Source organism: Ictidomys tridecemlineatus, chromosome 3 (assembly GCF_052094955.1).
Source record: "Ictidomys tridecemlineatus isolate mIctTri1 chromosome 3, mIctTri1.hap1, whole genome shotgun sequence".
In the NCBI taxonomy this organism is placed as follows: Eukaryota; Metazoa; Chordata; class Mammalia; order Rodentia; family Sciuridae; genus Ictidomys; species Ictidomys tridecemlineatus.
In genome coordinates this window covers 14,928,397-14,952,308 of record NC_135479.1, presented here as the reverse complement: position 1 = coordinate 14,952,308, position 23,912 = coordinate 14,928,397, and the positions used below count along the sequence as shown (strand labels likewise).

Sequence of the window (23,912 nt, the reverse complement as noted above, 5' to 3'; positions counted from 1 at the left end):
TTTCTTCCAACCTTATTTTTTTACTTTGTTTTTTCCTTGTGAATGAAACCCAGTGATCTGAACTGACTTCACTGAGGTCTGGCCTGACCCGAGTTCAGAGCTCTTGTCTTCCCTTTTTGGGATTTAGGAAAGGGCAGACATGGAGCCAGATAGACCTATATCCAGTCCCAGCTCCAGCAGATATTTCAGTAGCTTCAAATAAGTACGTTAACTTCTTAGTTCCTCAGTGTCCCTCTCTCTAGAATAGGATAGTAATGACTAATTGAAAGGAAGATGCTTGGTATAACTGCAGGAACACAGACTTTGGAGTCACAGATGTGGATTTGAAGTCTAGCTCTGTTGTTTCCTAGCTGTATCCTTGGGGAAATAAATAAGAATGTTCATACTTAAACCAGTAGGGGGTCTGCGAAGACACATTGCCTACCTTGCAGAGTTATGAGGGTTAAATAAGAAAAAGCTCACTCTCTGTAAACTATGCTGTTGTTATCTTTGTTACTGCTTGGGCCAGGGATTCTCTTGCAGCTCTTCACCTGTTACATAGTTGGGGAAAAAGGCCAAGAAGGTAAAGTAAAGGGGCATGCAGCCAAGGTGGGGCTCAGCAGGACTGTCATTTACCACCCAGGGTCCTGTCACATTTGGGCCTCTGACAAGTGAAGGGTGGAGAAAGCAGGGGACTAGACTAAGGAAAGGGCTACTTCCCTCCAGTTCCTCTTTCCACACCTGTGCACATGGGAGGCACTTTGAAGAAGAGATGATTTAGATGCCCTTGACTTCTCTTCTGCCTTCTGAGCTGCACTGGAAGTACACTGAGGTCTATTTTGTGATTCCTTTTTGCTCTCTCTAGCCCATCCTTCCGGAAATCACGAATGTCCCGAGCCCAAAGCTTCCCAGACAACAGACAGGAGTACTCAGGTAAATTCCACAGAGCCTGGGTTAGCAAAGCAAGGGAGTCTTTGTGGGTCCAGAGAGTTCTGAGTTGGGAAGCCAAAACTGTGTAGACAAATTTGCCTGGGCTTACTGCTCTAGGGTCTTGAATGACCTGGGACTTAAGTGGCTCACTCACATTGACCTGCCCAAAAGCCAGTGACTCCCTTGTTTTACTTAGATCGGGAAACCCAGCTCTATGACAAAGGGGTCAAAGGCGGAACCTATCCCCGGCGCTACCACGTGTCTGTGCACCACAAGGACTACAATGATGGTGAGTGTGCCTCCATGCTGCCCTCTGCTGGCTGCCTCACAAAAGACCATGCTTAATGCTCTGCTTTGGAAAAGCCACCACTAGTGGGTGGGACCTGGGTACTCCAGGATCTGTGTTTTCCATTAACCTTGGAAATTGTGCCTTAGTCTTGAGTCAAGAGAGACAGAAAATAACCAGATAAGGAGTATTGCATTTTCAAACTAAGTAGCTGCTGCTAGGAGCTCCGTCTTTTTATCCATGGTGTACTCTGGAGTGCCGTCTCTCCAATGACACAGCGGAGCTGTGGAAGAGGGGGTCGGAGTAGGATGCTGAGGAGAAAAGAGACTTGTGCTGGGGATTGGCCTTATCAGTCCCTGTCCCCACTCCCTATGGCCATGGCTCCCTGAACCTGGCTACTTCTTTATTTCTGCTTTTGTCTTGATTCTCAAGGTGCTTGGGACAGCAGTCTTTCTGGCATGAGTCAAGTGGAAGGGCAGACAGGATAGACCCAAGCCAGTGTTGTCTATCACTTCTAGCTGGTCTGCACATTCTGTCTTGTGGCCAGAGGTCTGACTTGCTCTACTCTGGCCCCTTATCTTTTTAGGCAGAAGAACATTTCCCCGAATACGGCGTCATCAAGGCAACCTGTTCACCCTAGTGCCCTCCAGCCGCTCCCTAAGCACGAATGGCGAGAACATGGGTCTGGCTGTGCAATACCTGGACCCTCGTGGACGACTACGGAGTGCAGACAGCGAGAATGCCCTCTCTGTTCAGGAGAGGAGTGTGCCAACTAAGTGTGAGGAATGTCCCTGGCTAGAAGAAGACTGTCAAGGGTGCTCAGACAAGCTTCAGGGTTGGGAGGACAGCCAGGCCACTAGGGTGTTTAGGCTCAGCATGCTGCTGCTCTGGCCCATCCTCTCCCCACAGGGACATCCTCGGAGAGAGCAGCATACCCTGGATCTTAGGCCTGACTCCACTGCTGTGAGACAAGCTATTAATCTCCAGCCTTTAGTTTTTCCATGTTTAAATTGAAAAGCATGCTCTTAATCCCTGATGTAGTAAGGTATTTGGGAGTTTTGAAAGTCATGCAGAAGACCATTTGACTATGAGTTTAGCAAGTCCTCTGTTTCCCAGGACTCTGATCTTAAGCTCCCTTTGATGAGGGCTCTGGGTCTACTTCAGATGGGGTACTGAAAGAGGTGATGGTGCTGGGCATGGGGGAACCTAAGCCAGAGGTTTCATGATCAAGTGGCTGGAGAACAAGGAGGGTCTCCATAAAGAATGTGCATAATATAACAGTCTTTTCCAATGTTCTCTTGTAGCTCCTAGTGCCCCCATCAATTGGCGTCGGGGGAAGCTCCTGGGCCAGGGTGCCTTTGGCAGGGTCTATTTGTGCTACGATGTGGACACAGGACGAGAACTTGCTTCTAAGCAGGTCCAGTTTGACCCAGACAGTCCTGAGACAAGCAAGGTACTGCCTTTCCCATTCTCTGACCTCCAGTTCTCCAGAACTCTTTCAATATAAGTGCCTGTCTTGTACTGCACAGATTAATAGCTCCAGGTGCTATAGGTTGCCTCCCCCATCACTCTTCCTCCCAAGCTGTCTTGCTATCCACCCTGGTCCTAACTATGGGGTGAAGAGTTGATGGTCCAAGGAGCACCAAGCCCCTCGGGGAGGATCTAAGGCCATCTCATAGTCCCATGCAATCCAAACAGAGGTGATAATCATCGCTAGAAAGAGTACTCCCTGTCCCCACTCCCCAAGTACCTTTCTCCACTTACTTGGGCCAGCTCTAAAGGAGAAATCATGTGACTGACACCTCAGTTTGAATAGGCAAATACAATAGCTACCTTAACTAATCCCCCACAACCCCTCCTTCCTTCTCCCTGTCTGCCTTCCTCCAGGCCTGGGAGTGCCATATCCCAAGGACTGGCCGGCATTGTGGCCAAGAGTCAGACAGCGAACAGGCCCTCTTTTCTCCATATGAAGTTCCCAAGGCAGATCCCTGTGAAGCACAGTCTAGGGCAAGCTGAGTGCATCCCAGGCAGGCACACCCAATCCCCTAAGTGCCTGGGTGACCACTGGCCCTTCCCTAGGAGGTGAGTGCCCTAGAGTGTGAGATCCAGTTGCTGAAGAACTTGCAGCATGAGCGCATTGTGCAGTACTATGGCTGCCTGCGGGACCGTGCCGAGAAGACTCTGACCATCTTCATGGAGTACATGCCAGGGGTATGTGTGCCTTGGACATATGAATCTCTCACAAAAAGGAGCCTGATCTGGGGTGAGGCCTTGGGGGGTCACTTTTGACTTGGGTCTGACCTCCTGGGGCTCCAGAGGTTCGGGGGAGCTAGGTAAGGTTATGGCAGGACCTGGATTCAGGAGAACCTTACCTGTGGCTATAGTAAAGGTGTCAGGTGAGAAATGTCCTAGCCTAGCCTAACCCAAGGTTGGCGCATGAGGTCTAGTTCTTGTCCAGTAAGCACAGACTTCACCTGCAGCAAAGGTCCCTTCTTCTGCATGTGGGTCATCCATTGCTTGAAGGAAGGATTGTTATTTATGTTTTTCTCCAAGCTGCCTGGCAGCTCCTGGCAAAGTGCCCAGCATATCACAGATGGAGCTTGGATGAATAACTGCTTTGCTACAGTGCCTGGGGCCAGGAAATAGCCTTGCCCCCTCCCACAGCCATCCCCTGAGGGGACTCCCTGTGACTCCTTGTGACTGCTAGGGCTCAGTGAAAGACCAGTTGAAGGCCTATGGAGCTCTGACGGAGAGTGTGACCCGCAAGTATACCCGGCAGATCCTGGAGGGCATGTCCTACCTGCATAGCAACATGATTGTTCACCGGGACATCAAGGGTGAGCAGGGCTTAGGCTGAATGGAGTCTTCAAGTCTACCATTTAGTGACTGGGTGGGCCAACACTGAACCATTTTGAACTTTCTATAAAGTGGGACCCCCAGTTGCTTCCCCAGCCGTGTGGGATTAATATGAAGAACGGTTGAACAATTTGGGGAAATACTCTAATCCAGTGTGAATGTTGACCACAAAGACCTGTGACTTCACACTGTAAGTTTGAGGCTTCCCTTCCCTGTGTGCCCTGTGCAGCTCATGTCAAATTCAGTGTAGCTCCCACCCTCCATAGCTCTCTGTGACCTGGAGGGAGGATGATAGAAAATAGAAGGGGGGGCCAAGGTGGTAGTTTCTGCTCTTCCATGCTTTAGGAGCCAACATCCTCCGAGACTCTGCTGGGAATGTGAAGCTTGGGGACTTTGGGGCCAGCAAACGCCTGCAGACCATTTGCATGTCAGGGACCGGCATGCGTTCAGTCACTGGCACTCCCTACTGGATGAGCCCCGAGGTCATCAGCGGCGAGGGCTATGGAAGGAAAGCAGATGTGTGGTGAGTGCTGGGACATACCAGGACTCTGTTTCCCTGCCTGGGCTGTAGTCGCTCTGAATTGGAAATGATTTGGGGAACCTTGCGTGTGAAAGGAGGGCCTGCCTTTTGCTGACTGGTGCACCCATAGGCTAGGCTCCTTGTATGCAGCGGTGGTGGTGTTTGCAGTAGCACAAATAGGGTGTGTTTTAATTCCAAATAACAAATCTTGTTAGTGCTAGGAATTTAAGCCATGGAAAAAGTATCCTTGGGTTTGCTAAACCCCTTGAGAAGCAGAATCCACTCTGAAGACGTAAATCTGTCTCTAAACAAAAGCAGACTTATGCCCTTTCTCCTAGTGCTCAGATGGACTTGCCTTTGCCTGAGTTTATTTCTATTTTCAGAAAGGACCTAGAAGTCACAAGAACTTTTCTTGAATAGTTATTGTAGTGGGCTTAACAATGCCCCCCCCCATGTCCTGATCCCTAGAATCAGTAAATGTTACCTTATATGGTAGCAGGTCTTTGCAGCTGTTAACTTTGAGATGGAGGGGTTATCCTGGATTACCCAGGTGGGCCTGGCATAATCACAAGAGTCCTTATAAAAGGGGGTTCAGTTGGTGCAGTGACACACTCCCATAACTCTAGCTACTGGGGAGGATAAGGCAGAAGGATCAAAAATAGTCTGGGCAGGGCTGGGGATGCGGCTCAAGCTGTAGCGCGCTCGCCTGGCATGCGTGCAGCCCGGGTTCGATCCTCAGCACCACATACAAACAAAGATGTTGTGTCCGACGATAACTAAAAAATAAATGTTAAAAAATTCTCTCTCTCTCCCTCTCTCACTCTCTCTTTTTAAAAAAAAAAAAAGAAAAAGAAAATAGTCTGGGCAATTTAGCAAGATCCTGTATCAAAAACAAACAACAAAAAAAATTTTTTAAAGGGCCAGGAAAACCTGGATAACTTGGCGAAACCCCATCTCAAAAACTAAAGGGCTGGGGATGTAGTTTAGTGGTAGAACACTTGCCTAGCATGTGCAAAACTCTGGGTTTGATCCCCAGCACTACAAAAATTAAAAATAAAGAGGGAGGCAGGAGGTCAGAGTGGGAAATAGGAAGTGTGACAATGAAAACACAAGGCTGGAGTAAGCCACGCAGGTACTTGAGCCAAGAAACACAGGTGGGGCTAGAGTGTAGCTCATTATAAAATACAGCACATGCTTGGAGAGCACAAGACTCAGGTTGATCTGAGGGTATACACGCATGCGTGCATGCACTTACACAAACACAAAGAAAAAGAGAAGTGCAGGGGGCCTTCTTTAGAAGCTGGAAAGGTGAGGAAATGAATTATCTCCTCAAAAGCCTCCAGAAGGAACAAGCCCTGCTAATGAATGCCTTAACTCTAGTCTGGGGAGACTAATTTTAGATTGATGATCTCCAGAACTGGATGATAATAAGTATGTGTTGTAGTTATGCCACTAAGTTTGTGATAATTTGTTACAGCAGCAATAGGAAATTAATATAATTATCTTGGAGGTTTTGGGTTTTGTGTGTGTATGGTGCTGGGGATGGAACCCAGAATCTCCCACGTGCAAGGCAAGCATTCTAGCACACATTCCCAGCCCACTTGGAGCTCTGTCAGTGCCCAGTGGTTCCTTTTTCTCCAGTCTGAAGAAGTAAGTACCCAGGTGAGTGATTTGTGCAGGTTGATGAGGCCCGTATGGATAAGAGCAAAGAGTGTTTCAAAGTTTTCTGGTCTTGGGATTCAAGGAGTCTCATTCCTCAGCTCAGCACATCCTGCACTTCAGTGTGATCTGAGGAAGGCACCTCCTTTCACAAATTGGGTGAGGCAGCTGGGAGCCTAGAATTGGCCAAGGGGTGACGTGAGATTCTCTCTCCAGGAGCCTGGGCTGCACAGTGGTGGAAATGCTGACAGAGAAGCCACCTTGGGCAGAGTATGAAGCTATGGCCGCTATTTTCAAGATTGCCACCCAGCCCACCAACCCTCAGCTGCCTTCCCACATCTCTGAACATGGCCGGGACTTCTTGAGGCGCATTTTTGTGGAGGCTCATCAGAGACCTTCAGCTGAGGAGCTGCTCACACACCACTTTGCACAGCTCGTATACTGAGCTCTTAAGGCCACTGCTGCCGGCTGCCCCGTGCTGCACAGGCAGGGGCTGCTGTGGGGCGCAGTGAAGTTGCTGCTTCTCCCAGACCAGGCTGTGGACCTTGGAGCTGCAATCCAGCCAGCGTTTGTCTGTGCCCCTTCTGCCAATGGGGCTCAGCTAGGATGGGATGGCTGTAGCCTCAAGGACTGGGAGCCACCAGCCTGCCAGACCCAAGAGCTCCAGTGTCTTAAGCTCAGTGTGGAGGGAAGGGGCTGGGAAAGTGTGTAAGGCAGCTGCGGGCCCTGCCCTTGGGGTTGTCCTGACACTGCCGTTGACTGGGAAGCCTGGGGTGGGGGGTACAGGACTGACTCAAGGGTATGAATAGTGTTATTTTCATTCAGAGTGTTATTTTGTTTCTCCTCCCAATGTCTGGAGATCACCAGGGTGTCTCTGGGCTGGATGAGCCCACTCAAGCCTGAGGTAAAGCCCAGTGTCCCACAAATGAGGGAAGACAGAGGCCCAAGTCAGTTTTGCCAGTCCTAGTCTTTACCAAAGATGAATGAAGCAAATGTTATGCTGCCTTATTCAGGGAAGGAGGAACATATCCTGCCTGCCCCCATGACTCTGCACCCCCAAGCAGGAGCCTGAGACATGGCTGCCCCCACTGAGGGGGGAGACCCAGTTTTGTCAATGCAATTGTCTCTGTTTTACAAGTTGGAGTCACTCTTATGCTGTATCCAGTTTCTAAACTGGAGACTGTGCCCTCTGGGTTCTGAGTATCCCTGTGTGAGCTTGGGCTTTGGGCTGGATTCTAAAGAGTTGATGGGATGACCTTTGTGCTTCTGGCCTGGCATGTTTCCTCACTGAAGCAGAGAGGAAGGTGGACAACTCGGTGGGCCCAGCAAGGATGTTCAGGAGAGCCCAGGGGTTGTCTCTGCCTGTCAGTCATGTCCCTGCCAGGCCAAGCCCACTCCATCTAGTAGAAGGGAAAGCCCATGTGCTGCAACCAGCAGTGTCCAAAACTACCAGCTCTGTTCTTCCTTAGCCTTGCCCATCCCTGTGAGGACTCAGCCTCTTTCCCTTCTTGTTCCTCCCCTGAGGGAGGAATGGCAGTGGGGAGCCAGTATCTCCAAGCAGCTTAGAGTTGGCCATATTTACCTCAGCCTGGGCGCTGGTCCTTTCTTCCGGCCCCTCCCCTCCAAAATGTGCCTATTGCTAGAGCTCCTCCCTCCCAACACCCAGTTTCCTTGGGAGTTATCATAAAAGAAAGAAAAAAAAAAAAAAGCTAGTGCCCGCGGATGGGCATCTCCAGGGAGCTGGGGATTAGCGCCAGGCAGCTCACTGCCAGCCATGCCCACTACCCCGCGGGCACAGAACAAGCCAAAGCCTTCGTTGTATGTTGACGATGCACTTTTATGAATGTAGTTTCTATCGCTGTTTTTAGCCTTTTCACATCATGTAATGTGAGGCCTTGTACTTGTTAATTTATATCTCAGATCATATTTGATGGTTTTTATATATCAATTCTAGACTGTTACAGGTGATGGACGCCTCAAGAGAGAGAAGAGAAAATGAAAGCAGCTGGTTTTGCAGAATGTGTGTTGCACGGTGCCAATTGGGCCTGGGCCCCCTTCCATCCCTTTTCCCCTGGGGCCTCTGTCAGGCCACCTTCTACCCATCACTGCCCTCTGAGGCCAGTGAGCACACATGCTCCTGCCTCTACCTCGGCCCTTGCCCAGGGTGGGGACTGGCCCCTCAACTTGACCAAAGCTGCCAAGAGGCAGCTCGGCCTCTCCAGGACTCCATCCTGATGGCTGTAGCACTCCTTGGCCCATACCCTGTCCCCAGTCCCCATTTCCCAAGAGGAAATAGAGCATGGTGCCACTGATGAGACTAAGTGAGACGACTCTGCTACTCTGCATGACCCAGGTTCAGGCTCCTACAGAGCCCTACCCCTGGGGTCTTACCTCACAGGGATTATTTTTAAAATAAAATTTTAAAACAAGCCAACCAAACCCTGCACTCCCCCCAAATCAAAAAAGACCGACTTTTGTGCCAAAAACTGTGGACATGCTGGATCAGCATCCTCAGGACCAAGCTGTTGCTTAATTTTAATTTATTTTTTTTATTATTTACTAATCAAGATTAAAAATTCTGGGACTCTAGGATGGCCTGGGCCCCAAAGTTCTGGAGGGCAGTTTCCTTGCAGCCCCAGGCTTGCCATGGCAAGGGGCCATGCTACCATTTTCTCACCATTCCATGGGGTATGTTTGCCCAACCCCACACATAAGGGCCAGGGCTGGGCCAGTTCGCGTGCTGCCACCCTTCTGCCCCTCTTGCCCTCCCAGCTCTGTGTCTGTGTCTGAATTGTGGATTGTGCAGAAGAACCTGCAGCCATAGTTATTTGACTGTATCTTGACTGAGGGCTTGCAGTGCAAAGCCAGGCCAGTGTCACGCATTACTTACAATAAAAGGGATCATTTACACCAGGGGGGTCCTGTGCGGTGCTTTTGGTTGGGGGTAGTAGGTGTATGCCTGGGAGGGGCTGGGGATGGCACCTAGTAACAAGGTTCCTCAAGCAGGAGAGAACTTGATGCCAAGAAGAGGGGCCTTGGCATGACTTGGTTAGGTACCACTGTTATGTTACCTCAGTGTGCCCTCCTTCCTCCACTCCCTCTCCCTTTTTAGGACCTCTCCTGAAAGTGGTAAATTAGGGCCAATTTACTGAGGCACTGTTGGCCTTTCTGACCTAAACATCACCAGTGGCTTAGTTCCTGGGACCCTCATGGCATCTAATAAGGTCGTCTTTTGAGGCTCTCCTTGGACCCATCCTGCAGGGCATTATCAGAAACCACCTCCAACATCTCTCCTTGGCTCAGCTGCTGCTGTTGCTTAACTTTGAGCAGAGACTGTCCTTGTCCCCAACAGAGGCCTCACTATAGGAAGTTGGGCTTTCCCTGAGTGAGGCTCTTAACAGCTCCCAGGATCCAGGCCTTGGGTGCTGTTGGCTTACTAAGCATTGTGTCTACTTCCTCAAGGAGCAGTGCTTACCTCAACAGCACAGTGGCTCATCTGTCACCAGGAATTGAGACCAATTCCTACACACTGCTTATTAGTAAGTTGAGTTGTATGGGGCAGTGGCAGCAAGTCCTAGGTGTCTATCCTCTTGCTCCACCACCTTTTCTATCCCACAGGCAGTTTGGAGAAGTCAGGACAGCTGGGTCTGCGCAGGAGAACCCAATCTTCCAAGATTGCATTGTTTCTCTGCTATACACTGTCACCTCTCAGTGTGCCTGGGCTCTCAGAACAGCTGACAACCTCTCCTTGGATGACCTGGTAGGGGTAGCTGTGGTTGCCCCACTCCCCAGAACATAGCAATAAGAGGGGCACAAAAATGAGGAGGGACAAAAGGAAACCTTTAGCAACACTTGCCAGGTCTGTGGGTTCCTACATTCCATGCAGATTTCCAAGGCAAAGGAATAGGATTGGGGAGCTGCACAGCTGGGAACAGCCCATAGAAAGGGGTTAGACTCTGCTGAAGGGTTCTGCCTTGGGCCCTGCCCCCCAGGTGTAGCAAGGCAAACAGATGACATTGATGCTTCTGGTTCCTCTCTTCAGAACAGGGGTGTGGATGTGAGGCCATGGGCTTGGGAAGTCAACCAACCCAAAGATCAATGAGAGTGGAGTTGCAGTTATAGAATCACACTGTTTGTGCGGCACCCTGGCTGAGCAGAGAGCACCCCTTTTCTCAAGCAGCTTGTATTTCCTTGACACTGCTGCCCCTCCATCAAAGCCAGGAGTGCTCTGGGCTAACCCTGAACCCCTTCCCCTCCCTGTGGTCAATGGGCATCCTGTCACAAGAGCCCCCACAACAGGCCACATAATAGAGTCAGGATCTGTTTAAACATGTTTAAAACAGGGTTATCACAACAGTCAGAAGGCAGAAATGAGGGAGAGGAGGGGGCACGGCTGCTGCTGGCCCCCGAAGGTCTCAGAAGCGCTCAGCCTGGCGGGGACTTTAGCTTCATGGTGCAAGGGGGTCCCGGCCCCAAGGCAGTGGGCCCTGCTTTGCCTTCTACTTCCCCATTCCCTCCCCCATCAGCTGCTGTGGCATCCTTGAGGTCCAGCAGGTGACACTCTCACTCTCCTTCCTCCCAGTCTGTGGCTCAGGACCAGGCTAAGGACAGAGGTAGATGGGGAGACATGGGGGCCAACATGGCCCAGGTGGCAGTAAGGGAGCTTGGGACCCTGAGGGGGGCATGCTGACTCCTTGCTGGAGAAAAGGCACCTAAAAAGGGAAGCTGGGCTTGGCGGCCTCCCAGGGGGCCATGTGGTGAGGTGGGGTGGGCTGAAGGAAGCAGGGTGAGCAAACCCCAATCCTGGTTCCCACCCCTTGACCCCCACTGAAGGAGAAGGAAGGAATCCTGGAGCAGAGCCCTGCCCCGGAACCTTCTGCCTGAGCAAGCCTCCCCCTTCCCACCCTGCCCCCTACTCAAACCCAGAGAATCTTTTTCCCGCCCTTCCCACCGCCCAGTTCCAGGCCCTCCGCTGAGGGAGTGGATGGTCAGAGGGGCCTCAGGCTGTCTTGGTGCCGGGGTCCACCTCTTTGTGGGCCCAGAGCTCCTTGTGCTGTTTTCGGCCGAATCCCTCATCGTAGTTGCCTTTGCTCTTAAACAGCTGCTGAAAGTGGGGTTTGCAGTAAAACTCACCATGCAGCGCGGCATAGCTGCCCAGACTGCGGAAGCAGAGCAACAGGGTCAGGCGGGGTCAGGACTAGAGGCAGGGCAAGGGGTGGGCAGGGCAGGGTCGCACCTGAGCTTGGTATGGCAGTGCTTGCAGCAGAAGCAAGAGTTGTGGAAAATGAGCTTGTCTGCCACCAGCCGCTCCATGGGGTACACAGTCTTCTGGCAGGCGGCACAAGTCTCCTTCACCTGGGCCCGCAGGCTGAAGGACTGTTTCGAGGGACGCTCAGCCAGGAGCCTGGCCAGCGCCCACTCCTTCCTCCACCCTCACTCACCCTTAGGGCCCTACCTTGGAGCGCTGCACAGCGCTGTTGCCACCGCTGCTTTTGGCTTCCTGAGAGACAGTCAGTCAGGGCAGGCTCTGAGGCGGCCCAGCCCAGACCTAGGGGCAGTCAAGAGGGGGCAAAGGGTGCCCGGCAAACACACAGCTCCTCTCCCCTCGTCCCTCCCACCCGGCTGGTCACCTACATGAGATGGGGTGGCCTGGGCGGCTCCCGAAGCCTGGAACATGGCTTGTCGGAGGTGATGGAGGCCCCAGGCAGAGACGCGGCACCGGCTGGGTTCTGCAAGGGGAAGTCAGTCGATGGGGCCCCACAAGCCTTCTGCAGGCTGCAGGGTGGGGGTGTTTACAGGCAGGGGGCTGGGGGGCTGTGGTTGGGACTTTCCCTAAGTCATTTCCTGTTGCTCTCGGTTTTGCCACTTCCGCCCCTCACCCACCCTCTTGCCTGCCCGTCCCCCACGCTGCTCCCCAAGGGACAGGGGTCCTGGAGTGGAACTATGTGTGGGAAAAGAACAAAGTTATGGGGCAGCGGCCGGGCACAAAAGGTCCCGCGCAGCCTCCTCGTGCGCTCCGCAGGCTGGGACCCCTCCTGGGGTGAGGGGAGGTCAGGGGAGGGCGGGGCGGACGCCGCCGGGCGAACACCCGCTGCCCCAGCCTGACTCGCGCCGCACGCTGCCCGGCGCGGGGCCCAGGCACCCAGCTCCTGGACAGCGCCCCGGCCCGGCCGCCCGCCCCGCCCCGCCGCGCCGCAGCCCCAAGTCTGCCCCGGCACCTTGGACCCGGGGAAACAGACCCCAGACCGGGGACTCCCGAGGGCCCCACCCTCGCTGGGGACCGGCCCTGAAGGCAGACACGAGCCTCGGGGCCGACGGCGAGAGCGAAGCACAGAGTCGCGGGGCGTTGGGACCCCGCGGGCGGAGGCAGAGGCGGCCCTCGTCCCCCACCTCGGCGCCTGGGCCCTAGAGCCGGATGCTGGCCCCTCCCCCTGGGCGCCCGCGCGTCTCACCGGGCCCCGGCCTGGGCCGCGGGGCGGGGGTCGGTCTCCGGGGGCCGCCTCGAGTGGGAGGAAGGTGAGGGCGCGAGCTGCCGCCGCTGCCAGTGGTCCCCAAGCGGCCACCGCCGCCGCCGCCTTATCGCGGCGCCGCCCCCGCCGGCCCCCGCCCCGCGCCCGCCCATTGGCTCCGCCGCGCCCGGAGCCGCCTCCGGGGCCCGGGCGCCGTCGCCGACCCCCCTCTGCGCTTTGTCTTTCTCCGACTCGCCGTTCCCCCGCCTTTGTCTGCCCCCCGCGCCGACCCCACGCAGCCTCTCTGGCTTGCCAGCTCTCGACGACGCCGGGCCGTGGGCAGCCGCGCTTGAGGAAAAGAGAGGTGGGGACCGGAGCCCGAGGTTCCACACCGCCCCCTCCTGCGGGGACCAGTGCAGATTCTGGTTTCAGGACACGACGCTACTGGCACAGCCCCTTGGAGCTTGCCTGAGCCTTTTGCTGCCTCAGTTTGCCCGTTGGCCCTCGTGGTCGCAGGTTTCCGGCAGCTCCTGTTCCCGCCCGGCGCAGTGTGGGCCCCGCAGCCTGAGACCCCACTGGGGCGACCGTGGAGACGGGGCAGGGACCTTGGGTTCGGCTCCCGTGCCCCCTCAGGTTGCGGGGTCCTCCCGCCGCCAGGGGCCGCTCCCGCGCCCGCACAGCCCGCGGAGAAAGATGGCAGCGGCACGCGGTCCCGCCAAGCCCCGCCGCGAGGCTGCGAGGCCAGTGTTAAGGGCCGCAAGGAGGACTCGGAGCAATCGCTGTCAGTGGCCTTGGCTGGCCGCTTGCCACGGAGCTTACCTGCATGAGAGGTCGGGCAGGGTTGCTACCCCAATGCGCCTTCTGCTGCCCGGTAGACAGGGGCGGACAAGGCTGCTGGCCGCAGTTTCCCAGAGCACCCACTGTCCCAGGGCCGGCGTCTTGAAACCTTTCTGTGGCTTGACTTTGTGGCATTACTAATGTTACCGGCAACCCGACCCAGGGCCCCTGCCTGTTTTCTGGCTGGTTGGATTGGCTGCAGCCCGCATAAGAAAGAGGCAAAAACAAAGGAAAAGTGAACTTTATGCAGTTTGACCAAACTGGAAAGAAACAGCTAGATTGCTTCTCTAGCCCGTGACACTGAAGCCGCCACAACTTACAGAAACAAAAGCCAGGTGATATGCATATGTAGATTTAGTTGTCCTGAAGAGAGGCAAAATACACATATATTTAGTGAGCCTGTGCTCCATAGGCCAAGCAGGAGTCTCCCTCTCAGCTTCTTTGGCACCTTTTAGAGTGAGGGTTGCAGCCTTCCCTTTCCATTCTCCTCCAAGAAGTTCCTCTTAATTCAGCAGGTCCTTAATTCAGTCTGTTTCACTAACGTCTGGCCCTCCAAGAATACCAAGGGCAAGTCCTCAGGGAAAGAATTATTCCATCTCACCAGCAAGCAAATCTCTGAGCACCCAAACCTCATTCTGCAAAAGGGAGCTAAGGCCTAAAAGTTTGAGGTGACATTCAGGGGAACAAAGTTAGTGCAGGAGCATTGCCTCCTGCAGGTGTGCCCTGCACAGAGCAGGTCTAAAAGTGACAGCCACTTGTGAGTGGAACCTCAGCTGTGCTGGGGTCCCTGTGGACCTCTGCAAAGAGGCTGGGGCTTTCTGGGTCCCAGCGACTCATTTGGCTTTGCTTGAAACCAGGCTGGAGGCTGTTTCACAAAACACAGCCCTAAACAGCATGTTCCCACACTGTGGCAGGAATAGAACTGGTGGCTCCAGATTGGGCCCACACACTTGTCAGGGAACAGAACAGCTCCCTGCCTGCCGCCTGGCAGGGAAGCAAGGAGCTGCCCAGCCCCCATTTTCCTGGCTGGCTGGATGCACCCACACTGTATTTGGTTTTCTCTGTCAGCCCTCTGGCTCACCTCTAAAGGAACCTGTGTTTTCCTGGCACTGTGGGCCTGAGAATTCCCTTATAGGTGTGAGAACCCTCCACAACTACATGTGTCCACACCTGTCATCCAAGGGAGCTGTTTGATACAAGAAAGGTGAAGCCCTCCCAGACACTAGGAGCAGGCTTCTTGGCTACAGAGTACTATCTGGGAGCCAGCCCTGAGGACCATATTCTGCCCAGGACAATCTGTGGGCTGAGTTGCAGGAAACTATCACAAGATCAGTAGTTAGGTGTTGAGGATGAGCTGACTACATGGAGAAGGCAATCTGGAAGGAAAGAAAACTAATATGGTGATATGTTGTTAAGAAAAGGAAATTTAAGGCTGGTTACAATGGCACATGTTTGTAATCTCAGGGACTCAGGAAGCTGAGGCAGGAGGATCACAAGTTCAAGGTCAGCCTCAGCAACTTTAGCAAGACATTGTCTAAAAAACTTTTAAAAGTTTTTTAAAACTTTTAAAAGGGCTGGAATGCAGCCCAGTGATAGTGGTAGAATGCCCCTGGGTTCAATCCCTAGTACCAAAAAAACAAAACAAGGGAACTTAAGACTCCATGAAAAAATGAACTGGGTAGGGGTTAGGAGAAGGGCTGGAAACAGATGTGATGGAAGCTTCTCACTTGCATTTCAGGTCCTCAACCCCTAACTTCACCTCAGCTCCTGTAAATGCTCAAGGGAAGAAATATAAATGTTTTCTTTAAACTGGTGTTAAAATTTCTCAGGAAGTGGAAAGTAAGGGTGTTTGACAGTTCAGAGCAAGCTCAGGGAAAAGGGAGGGGCACTTCCTTAATCTGACATTTGCAGTGCTTGGGCCAGAGTCTTCACCAGAAAGGACCAGCAAGGCAGAAAGCACTGTGCTGGGCATGCACAAACACATGCAAATGAACGTGCACATGTCTGTGAAGCACCACAAAGGAGACCAAGGTTGGAATCATCCTTTTGCTCCCATTCACTGGCTGACAAGAACGACAGGGCCAGGAGCAAATGCCTATAACCCAAGCAACTTGGAAGGCTGAGGCAGGAGGATCACAAGTGTTTGGAGTCCAGTCTGGGTAACTTAGTGAGAGAGACCTTGTCTCAAAATAAAAAGAGCTGGGATATAGCTCAGTGGTAAAATACCCCTGGGTTTGATCCCCAGTAGTGAAAAAAAGAAAAATGACAGGAGTGGGCAGGTCTTGTTCTAAGGTTTCTTGCTCTTTGGACATTAGTACCCATGGTAGGGAGACTCCACAAGTCAGGTTACAAGACAAAACCCTCCACCCTTTCCTGCCAAAGGTGAGCATCTTCTGCCCAGACCCTCAGTGGCCCAGAAGAGGTCCTGCAGAGGGCTAGTCTTTAGCACACAGACCTTTCCAGCTCCAGGTGGTTTGATGGCCACAAGCAAAAATTAATAGTCTTAAAATTGGGGGTATTTAAGAGACTATCTCTTATGGGTTTTAAAAGAAACTGGTCTATCTACCTAGTGAAAGGTGTCCCTTCTATGCTCCCACAATCACTTGTAGGCCCATTTTTGGTTAGAATGGTCCGGGTGAAATGAGGAGAGCCTGAGCCTGGCCATCCTTGGAAGCACAATATAGCTTCTGCGAGCTTGCAAACACTAAGCCATTCTCTAAAAGGTTCTCTGAAAATTTTAATTTGTTCTGACAACAAAACTAACACAGCATAAGGATTTTAAGCCTTCAGGCAAGGCAAGACATTATGGCCCTTGGAAGAAGCACCAGGGCAGCTGGCAGGTGTTAAGATGGATACTTGGGAAAGGAAAGAGCTGCACAGATGAACTATGGGAAGGTTTAGGAGTCAAGGTCAAAGAGATTAGTGGAATAAGGATGGACTGCCCCAACTTTATTAACTTGATGCTTAAAAAGACAGACCCTTCCCTTCAGTTATTAAGGAGAGGCTTCAGAGCAAGGGAAGCAAACTGCTAATGACTTGCCCCTTTATGGACCAATAGGATCTGAGAGCAGAGGAAAAGAATACAATCAGGCTGGCAAGAGAACAAGTGATGGGAAGAGGAGGTGACAGTTCCCTAAGTTGATGAGTCAAACCCTGGACTTCAGCCTCAAGGCCAGAGAAGCTTTTCTTTCTTTTGAGGATGTTGCTTGAGTTCGTAGGACAGGACGTGTCAGCTTTCTGACCCTTCCCAATCCCTGGTGCCTGGGATTCCCTTGTTTCAAAAGCAGTGCAAAAATCTCTCCTGGATGCCCTTCCAATCAGTCCACAGCCTGCTCTGCTGACAGAAGGTCCTTTCTACCCAGTCTGCACCCACGAGGGTGGGAATGTGCCAGACCTCAAGGGCTCCTGGGCCTTGCATGCCCTAGGTTGGAGAACGTGCATAGTCTGCAGAGGCTCAGAATTCCCAGTCGTCCACCTCCAGCTCTTCCAGGTTTGTCACCAGGCCAAAAATTCCACTATGATCTTGAGACTGGCTGCCCTCAAAATTGGTGATGGGAGTGACAGGACGAAGTAATTCAGGCAAAGCCTCTGAGGCACGTCGCTTGATCTGGGGAGAAGAGAATTGGGTGATGGATCCTGCTGTTCAGGCCCCAGGATAACACAGAGCAGGAATAATGGCCCAGTGACAGATGGCCTGTCATAGCCAAAATATGATAGAGAGGAAGGAGCAGTGCCTTTTAGTGGCTTCAGAAACTTGGTCATTTCTCTAGTTCAAAAGGAATAGTAGAGAATTCCTGAACACCCCACAGCTAAAGGAATAATGGGCAGTAGAACAATAGGCCAGAAAAAAAACAGGAACTGAGGCAGTGCTACTGTACCTGCTTGAAGAAGGAGTGGCTCAGGAGGGCGCTGGCACTTGGCCTGGAGAAGAAGGTGAAGAGATCCACATCACCCATGCCCAGCTCCACCTCCTGTTGCTGACATCCTATCCTCAGGTACCTCTACTTCTTCCCTCAGCTCACCAAAAATGACAGCCAGAACTATCCAGGCTGGCTTTTTAGCAAATTCATGAGCTGATCTCTCTTACTGTTTTGCCCCTCATTTTTCCTGGGAGCCCAAACCCATACAGATTCTTCTACTTTAATGTTTCAGAACTTTTATTTTTATGTGGTGCTAAGGATTGAATCCAGTGTCCCACACGTGCCAGGCAAGCATTCTGCCACTGAGCTACAGCCCCAGCCCCCTTATAGATTCTATGAGAGGTACATCTTTTAAAAGTCTTGCCCCAACTCTGGAGCTCCCTCTGCTACCCCAAAGCCTGGCTCCAAGGCCAGAGGGATACCTTTCATCCGGGTTGCGCTGAAGGCACTGCTCCACAAAATGATGAAAGTGGGGGGAGAAGGTTCGTTGGTAGGGATGGGAAGGTGAGTCACCATTGGAGGGCCGGGGGTTGCTGGTGGTCAGGCTCTCACTCAGGCCAGGGTTGGCCAAAGAGCGTGAAGGGCTCATGTTCAATTCCTCAGCAGGGATGGTACTGGTGTCCAACAGGCAGGGCACTGTGCCATTCAGCTTCTCCAGCAGCATCTGGGAAGGACAGAGCCAGGGCCTGGGCTGGAGGGGGCCTTGGAAGACCTAGGAGTCTCTTCATAAATAAACTCTTCCCCATAAGCAAATGATCTTTTGGGAACAGAGAAAAGACGGAAGTGGAATAAGTCTAACTTTTCCAAAGGAATGCTGGCCACTGACTCAGCAGCTCCCCACTACCTAGGCTGACATGAGAAGGAGAGGAGGAGTTGCAAGAAGTGCCCCTACCATCGCTGGAAGGGCCACCACTGCCTCTCTCCCTTTACAAGACATCAAATTTCTTTAACTGTAAAGCCTTCATCTCAGGGTAGAGGCAGCAGCCAGGTCACTTTTTCTGAGGCCCAGCCCATTTGCCATACCCAGGTGGGTCCAATTGGGTCCACAATGCAGAACCTATAGTACCATATTCTGGGTTTGCTTTACAGTGGCAGGCTGCACAGAAGCAGTGTGCCGGGGCAGGCCAGGATTGGGTGACTGTTCCAAAGCCTTCAACTCAATACATGTAAAACAAGTCCACTTTGAATACTGCTGTCCTCCTGAACTTCATGTGCTGCCCAAGCCAGAAACCTAGGAATCTCTCTAGGGCCGCACTTGTGTAGTAGCCACTAGCCACATGTAGCTATTAACATTTAAATTAAATCACGTTTAGAATTTAGCCCCTCAATCTAGTCACATTTTCAGTGCTAATAACTGCAGGTGCCTGGTGGTTGCCATATTGAAAAGTGCAGGCATTGCACAAAGTTCTACCTGCATAAATGCTGCTTCTAAATCTGAACCTGAGGGCTGGGGATGTGGCTCACGCGGTAGCGCGCTTGCCTGGCATACGTGCGGCCCAGGTTCGATCCTCAGCACCACATACAAACAAAGATGTTGTGTCTGCCGAAAACTAAAAAATAAATATTAAAAAAAATTCTCTCTCTCTCTCTCTTTGTTTAAAAATAAATAAATAAATAAATCTGAACCTGAGCATTCTTCTGTTACTAAATTATTTTTCTTGGGACTTTACCTACATTCATTCATTCATTCATTTATTGGTACTGGGGATTGAACTCAGGGGCATTCAACCACTGAGCCACATCCCCAGCCCTATTTTGTATTTTTATTTAGAGACAGGGTCTCACTGAGTTGCTTAGCACCTCACTGTTGCTGAGGCTGGCTTGAACTCTGGGTTCTCCTGCCTCAGCCTTCCAAGCTGCTGGGATTACAGTTGTGAGCCACTGTGCCTGGCACTTTACCTACATTTCTACACCCCCCTGACTCATTTACCAGATCGAATCCAGCTGCTAGAATGACCTTTCTAAAATATGTGTGTCTGATACGATCACCCCATACTTAAAATCCTCCAGTAGGGGCTAGGGATGTGGCTCAGTGATAAAGAGTGTTTTTGCCTGGCATGTATGAGGCCCTGGATTTCATTCCCAGAACCACAAACAATCCCTCTAGCAAGTCTCCATATGCTTTGCAATAGGAGCCTAATTATACATTAGAATGGAATACAAAGCTCTTCATGAGATGCCCTTGAGCTTCCCTTGCTTCTTTCTCCAGCCTCATCACCAAGCAGCTTCCCCCACCCGAAAAGCACTTGTACCTTAGCCACTGACAACATTTTGCTGATGTTGTTCACCAGATCCTTTTCTCTCTCTCTTTGATACTGGGGATTGAACCCAGACCACTTTACCACTGAGCTTCATCCCCAGGTCTTTATTTTTTATTCTGAGACAGGTCTTGCTAAATTGCTGAGATTGACCTTGAATTTATAATCCTCCTGCCTCAGCTTCCCAAGTCATTGGGATTGCAGGAATGTGGCACTGTGCCTAAAAGATCCTGTTCCTTCCTGACTCTTGAGTCTTAAAAGAGTCTGTTTTTGTTCCCATTCTTCACACAATAAACTGATATTTGCTTTTAAGGCTTGACCCAAATGCCTCCTTCCTCAAAGCCTCCCTGGTCCCCTCCTCTAGAGGGCTCATCTGGTCATTCTTTTTGTGGCTTTTACAGTGCTGGGAATTAAACCCAGGGCCTTCAGCATGCTGGATAAACTTTCTACTACTGAGTTACACCCCCAACCCTAATATTACTCAACCATATTACCATGGTAAGTTGTGCAGGTCAATTTTTTGTGGGGGTAAGGGAGGTAGGGGATTGAAAACAGGGGTGCTTAACCACCGAGCCATATCCCTAGCCCATGTTTTATTTTTTATTTTGAGACAGGGTCTTGCTAAGTTTATTAGGGCCTGGCTAAGTTGCTGAGGCTGTCTTTGTACTCTCAATCCTCCTGCATCAGCCTCCTGAGCTGCTGGGATTACGGGCGGGCAACACCATACCTGGCTGTAGGTGAATTTTTAAAGATGAAATAATAATATATTTATTAATTGCTTAAAAATATATGTGTGTATGTATATACATATATTATTATTTTATATAACACATATATATTATTTTGTGTGTGTATGTGGTAGTGAGGATTAAACTCAAGTCCTCATGCAAGCTAAGCAAGGGCTCTATTACTGAGCTACATCCTCAGCCCTTGGTCTGGCCATTCCTAAGCTTCCCTCTCCCCACAGGGGGAAGAGTTCACAGGTGGGAGAGAGAGGCTTACTGAGAGTTCATGCCTGCCCCCTCCTCATTCTAGGCCATGCTCCAGGCACTTGGAACCCAGGTAACCCTTGCCCAGATGACTCTTCTAAGTCCACTTTCCTGATTCTGATGGGGTCTGGATCAGCCTCTTCCCTGGACCTGTCCAACCAGACTGTGGTACAGGCTGTGTATTCTAAGGCCAGAGGGTGGGCCAAAGGGTAGCCATACGTAGGAGCATGAATAGAAGGTGAACTTGCAGAATGGAGGTTCCAAATGTGTGGGTCAGAAAGGCGGCACAGAACTCTGAAATGTTAGCCAGACATGGAGGTGCACATCTATAATCCCAGCAACTCAGGAGGCCAAAACAAGAAAATCACAAGTTTGAGGCCAACCTCAGCAACTTAGCAAGATTCAGCAATTTAGTGATACCCTGTCTTAAAATAAAAAATAAAAAGGACTGGGGAATGCAGCTCAGTGGTAAAGTGCCTCTCGGTTCAATCCCCAGTACTACAAAGCAAAACAAAATTCAGATGTCTAAGAATTCCAAATTAGAAACTGACCTTTCAAGGTAGGAGACAGAAAATAGGTAGAAGATATTTTATAAATTTATAAAAATTGGTTGGCTTGATTTATACATTTTAAATAGACATATGGTAGGTGGGCCTCCATTTGCACTCTTAATTCCAGGCTCCACCTTCACTGGACTGGGCTCCATGACAATAGTATTTATCATGTAGAGAAGGACACGAAGAAGTACACAACCATCCCTGACTTCTTGAAGAAAAGGACCGTGTCTTTTCATCTGAGCTAACATTAATCTATGTCATTTATGTAGCAGGTATTCAGGAAACATTTGTGGAAGGCAGGAAGGTAGGTAAGAAGGGAACCACTGGGCTACAGGCTCACCTGAGTGGCAGGCATATCCTTAAAGGGGACATGGCCATTGGCCAGTTCACAAGCAGTGATTCCCACACTGTAGATATCAGACTTGGCATCGTAACCCTGAAGATTCTAAATCAGAAGAAAAAAGCCACAGATGACTTCATTTGCAGTCCTGGTCTTCGTTTAGAAAAAGAAGGTTTGAACAAAACTGAGGAGGAAAAGAATGCCTTTCCCACAATCAGAACCAGCTGCTAATGACTCTCCTTGCCTGTACTGCTGAAGATTAGCTGCTATTTTACAAGGAACAAATGTTTAGTGCTACTATGTAGTACACTGGAAGGAGCACTGGGGCCATGCTCCTGCTCAGCATAGGGGTCTCGAGAGCACCAAAATGCTCACTCTTCCATAAGGTAGGAAGGATTCCCCAGGAGGAGTTGAAATAGGACCCCAGCAAGTGGGAACAACATCTATCTGCAGTGGGTAGATAATATCCATGTTAATTTGAGTACCAACGCATATCTGGCCAATAGGGACCCCTTCCCTCCAGGATCCCTTTAGTCCACTCAGAAATACAGAGCATCCCACCCTATCCCTGGGAAATTCCTATAGCTTCCTTGGGAAATCATGAATTGATGGGGACTCCTTGGGACCCTATGCACAGACCTGCTGAAGGACTTCTGGGCTGAGCCAAGGGAGGACCTTGATACTGTACTTGGGAAAATCATGAACCACACGCTGCCGCTGCCCATGGCTGATCATGCTCAGGTTGCTGCGTAAACCAGACAAGTAGACCTTCCCGTCCACAGAGATCAGAATGTGGCTGGCTTTAACGCTCCTGGTGGAGAAGGAAGAGAGAGATAATGAGCAATAGGAACGCCTCACACTAAAAACCCTCAGTATTTACACACTACATCTATTCAGCTCAGACCCAGGTGTATGTTATACATTTTATATGTAAATATGTTTTTATGAAAAACTTCAAACATACAAAAAAAAAAGAGAAGATAGCATGAACCCATGTACATATCACTTTTTTTAAATATTTTTTTTTAAGATGTTGATGGGCCTTTGTTTTATTCATTTATTTCTATGGATGCTGAGGATAGAACCCAGTGCCTCACACATTCTAGGCAAGTGCTCTACCACTGAACCACAACCCCAGCCCTTTTTTTTTTTTTTTTTTTGGTACCAGGGATTGAACCCAGGGGCACTTAACCATTGAGCCACATCCCCAACCATTTTTATATTTTATTTTGAGACAGGTCTCACTAGATTGCTTATAGCCTAGCTAAGTTGCTCAGGGTGGTTTTGAATCTATGATCCTCCTGCCTCCTCCCCTTGAGTCACTGGGATTACAAACATGTGCCACCATACCCAGCAATCAGATTTTAAAACTTACTATGTCTTGTTCTGTTTTTTTTTTTTTCTTTTTTAGTTGAAGATGGACACAATACCTTTATTTTATTTATTTTTATGCGGTGCTAAGGATGGAATCTAGTGCCTCAAATGTGCTAGGCAAGCGCTCTACCACTGAGCCACACCTCCAGCCCTCCTGTTCTGTTTTATGCACATCCCCCTAACTTCCACTAATAATCTAATCTGTACTTCTTATTTGTAGGGATTCTTTCTTTATTTTATTTTTTTTAAGAGAGAGTGAGAGGAGAGGAGGAGGAGGAGGGAGGGAGGGAGAGAGAGAGAGAGAGAAAGAGAGAGAGAGAGAGAGAGAGAGAAGAGAATTTCCAACATTTTTTATTTTTTAGTTCTTGGCGGACACAACATCTTTGTTGGTATGTGGTGCTGAGGATCGAACCTGGGCCGCACGCATGCCAGGCGAGCGCGCTACCGCTTGAGCCACATCCCCAGCCCCGGGATTCTTTTTTTAAAAAATTTTTTATTCTTAAGTTTCAGGTGGACACAATATCTTTATTTTACATTTATGTGGTGCTGAGGATTAAACCCAGTGCCTCGTACATGCCAGGCAAGCCCTCTACCACTGAGCCACAACCCAGCCCCTTGTAGGCATTCTTGTAAAGTATGCCATTGTTTTGTATGTACATTTTAAATTTACTTGTTTTGTATGTATATTTTAAATTTAAGAATGTTATGCAACTCATTCTTCCTTTCTCAGTGCTATATTTTCAAGACCCACCTGATAGCTCTCTTTATATATCTTACATATCTGATCTTTGCTTCTACTTGCCACCTTGTGTCCAGGGTGGGAATCTAACACTTTATTCTCATTCTCCCAGTCTCCAGGGAGGGATACTCATACTGCCTCTACTCAGTACAAATATGACCAATGACATTGATACATATGTTCCCTCATGGGGCTATGTAACAGTTTCTTTAGGGCACA

The 23,912-nt window shown here is 50.5% G+C and overlaps 3 protein-coding genes across 18 annotated transcripts in view; 1 reads left to right on the top strand and 2 right to left on the bottom strand.

Annotated features, from left to right (window-relative positions):
* Map3k3 (mitogen-activated protein kinase kinase kinase 3) overlaps nucleotides 1–9,140 on the top strand; it is a 69,020-nt gene extending 59,880 nt beyond the window's left edge. For all 7 annotated transcript variants that reach the window (XM_021728403.3, XM_021728402.3, XM_005328194.2 and 4 more), the window contains 8 exons: nucleotides 845–912; nucleotides 1,106–1,198; nucleotides 1,782–1,973; nucleotides 2,500–2,648; nucleotides 3,275–3,406; nucleotides 3,903–4,032; nucleotides 4,397–4,574; nucleotides 6,447–9,140. In XM_021728403.3, the coding sequence (XP_021584078.1) occupies nucleotides 845–912; nucleotides 1,106–1,198; nucleotides 1,782–1,973; nucleotides 2,500–2,648; nucleotides 3,275–3,406; nucleotides 3,903–4,032; nucleotides 4,397–4,574; nucleotides 6,447–6,675 (1,171 nt within the window). In that variant the 3' untranslated portion in view covers nucleotides 6,676–9,140. The remainder of the gene's footprint in view (nucleotides 1–844; nucleotides 913–1,105; nucleotides 1,199–1,781; nucleotides 1,974–2,499; nucleotides 2,649–3,274; nucleotides 3,407–3,902; nucleotides 4,033–4,396; nucleotides 4,575–6,446) is intronic.
* A 1,409-nt stretch (nucleotides 9,141–10,549) lies between these two features.
* Nucleotides 10,550–13,323, bottom strand: Limd2 (LIM domain containing 2). Of its 5 annotated transcripts, none has more exons than XM_005328196.5 (5): nucleotides 13,148–13,323; nucleotides 11,865–11,959; nucleotides 11,686–11,730; nucleotides 11,467–11,606; nucleotides 10,550–11,389 (listed from the first exon to the last, which is right to left on the bottom strand). In XM_005328196.5, exons 2-5 carry the CDS (start codon nucleotides 11,904–11,906, stop codon nucleotides 11,230–11,232), a joined length of 387 nt encoding a protein of 128 aa, XP_005328253.1. In that variant the 5' UTR covers nucleotides 11,907–11,959; nucleotides 13,148–13,323; the 3' UTR covers nucleotides 10,550–11,229. The 5 variants fall into 5 exon arrangements, with proteins under 5 accessions (XP_005328253.1, XP_077898019.1, XP_077898022.1 ...); XM_078041893.1 differs by lacking the exon at nucleotides 13,148–13,323 and adding an exon at nucleotides 12,683–12,842; XM_078041896.1 differs by lacking the exon at nucleotides 13,148–13,323 and adding an exon at nucleotides 12,621–12,837.
* A 418-nt stretch (nucleotides 13,324–13,741) lies between these two features.
* Nucleotides 13,742–23,912, bottom strand: part of Strada (STE20 related adaptor alpha) — a 35,617-nt gene continuing 25,446 nt past the window's right edge. For 5 of the 6 annotated variants that reach the window (XM_005328197.5, XM_013359895.4, XM_021728405.3 and 2 more), the window contains 5 exons: nucleotides 22,220–22,391; nucleotides 21,581–21,685; nucleotides 17,859–18,100; nucleotides 17,395–17,437; nucleotides 13,742–17,123 (listed from right to left, as the gene is read on the bottom strand). In XM_005328197.5, coding sequence (XP_005328254.1) covers nucleotides 16,971–17,123; nucleotides 17,395–17,437; nucleotides 17,859–18,100; nucleotides 21,581–21,685; nucleotides 22,220–22,391 — 715 coding nt within the window. In that variant the 3' untranslated portion in view covers nucleotides 13,742–16,970. Of the gene's footprint in view, nucleotides 17,124–17,394; nucleotides 17,438–17,858; nucleotides 18,194–21,580; nucleotides 21,686–22,219; nucleotides 22,392–23,912 lie in introns of those variants that run through there. The other variant, XM_078041892.1, reaches the window with a different exon arrangement.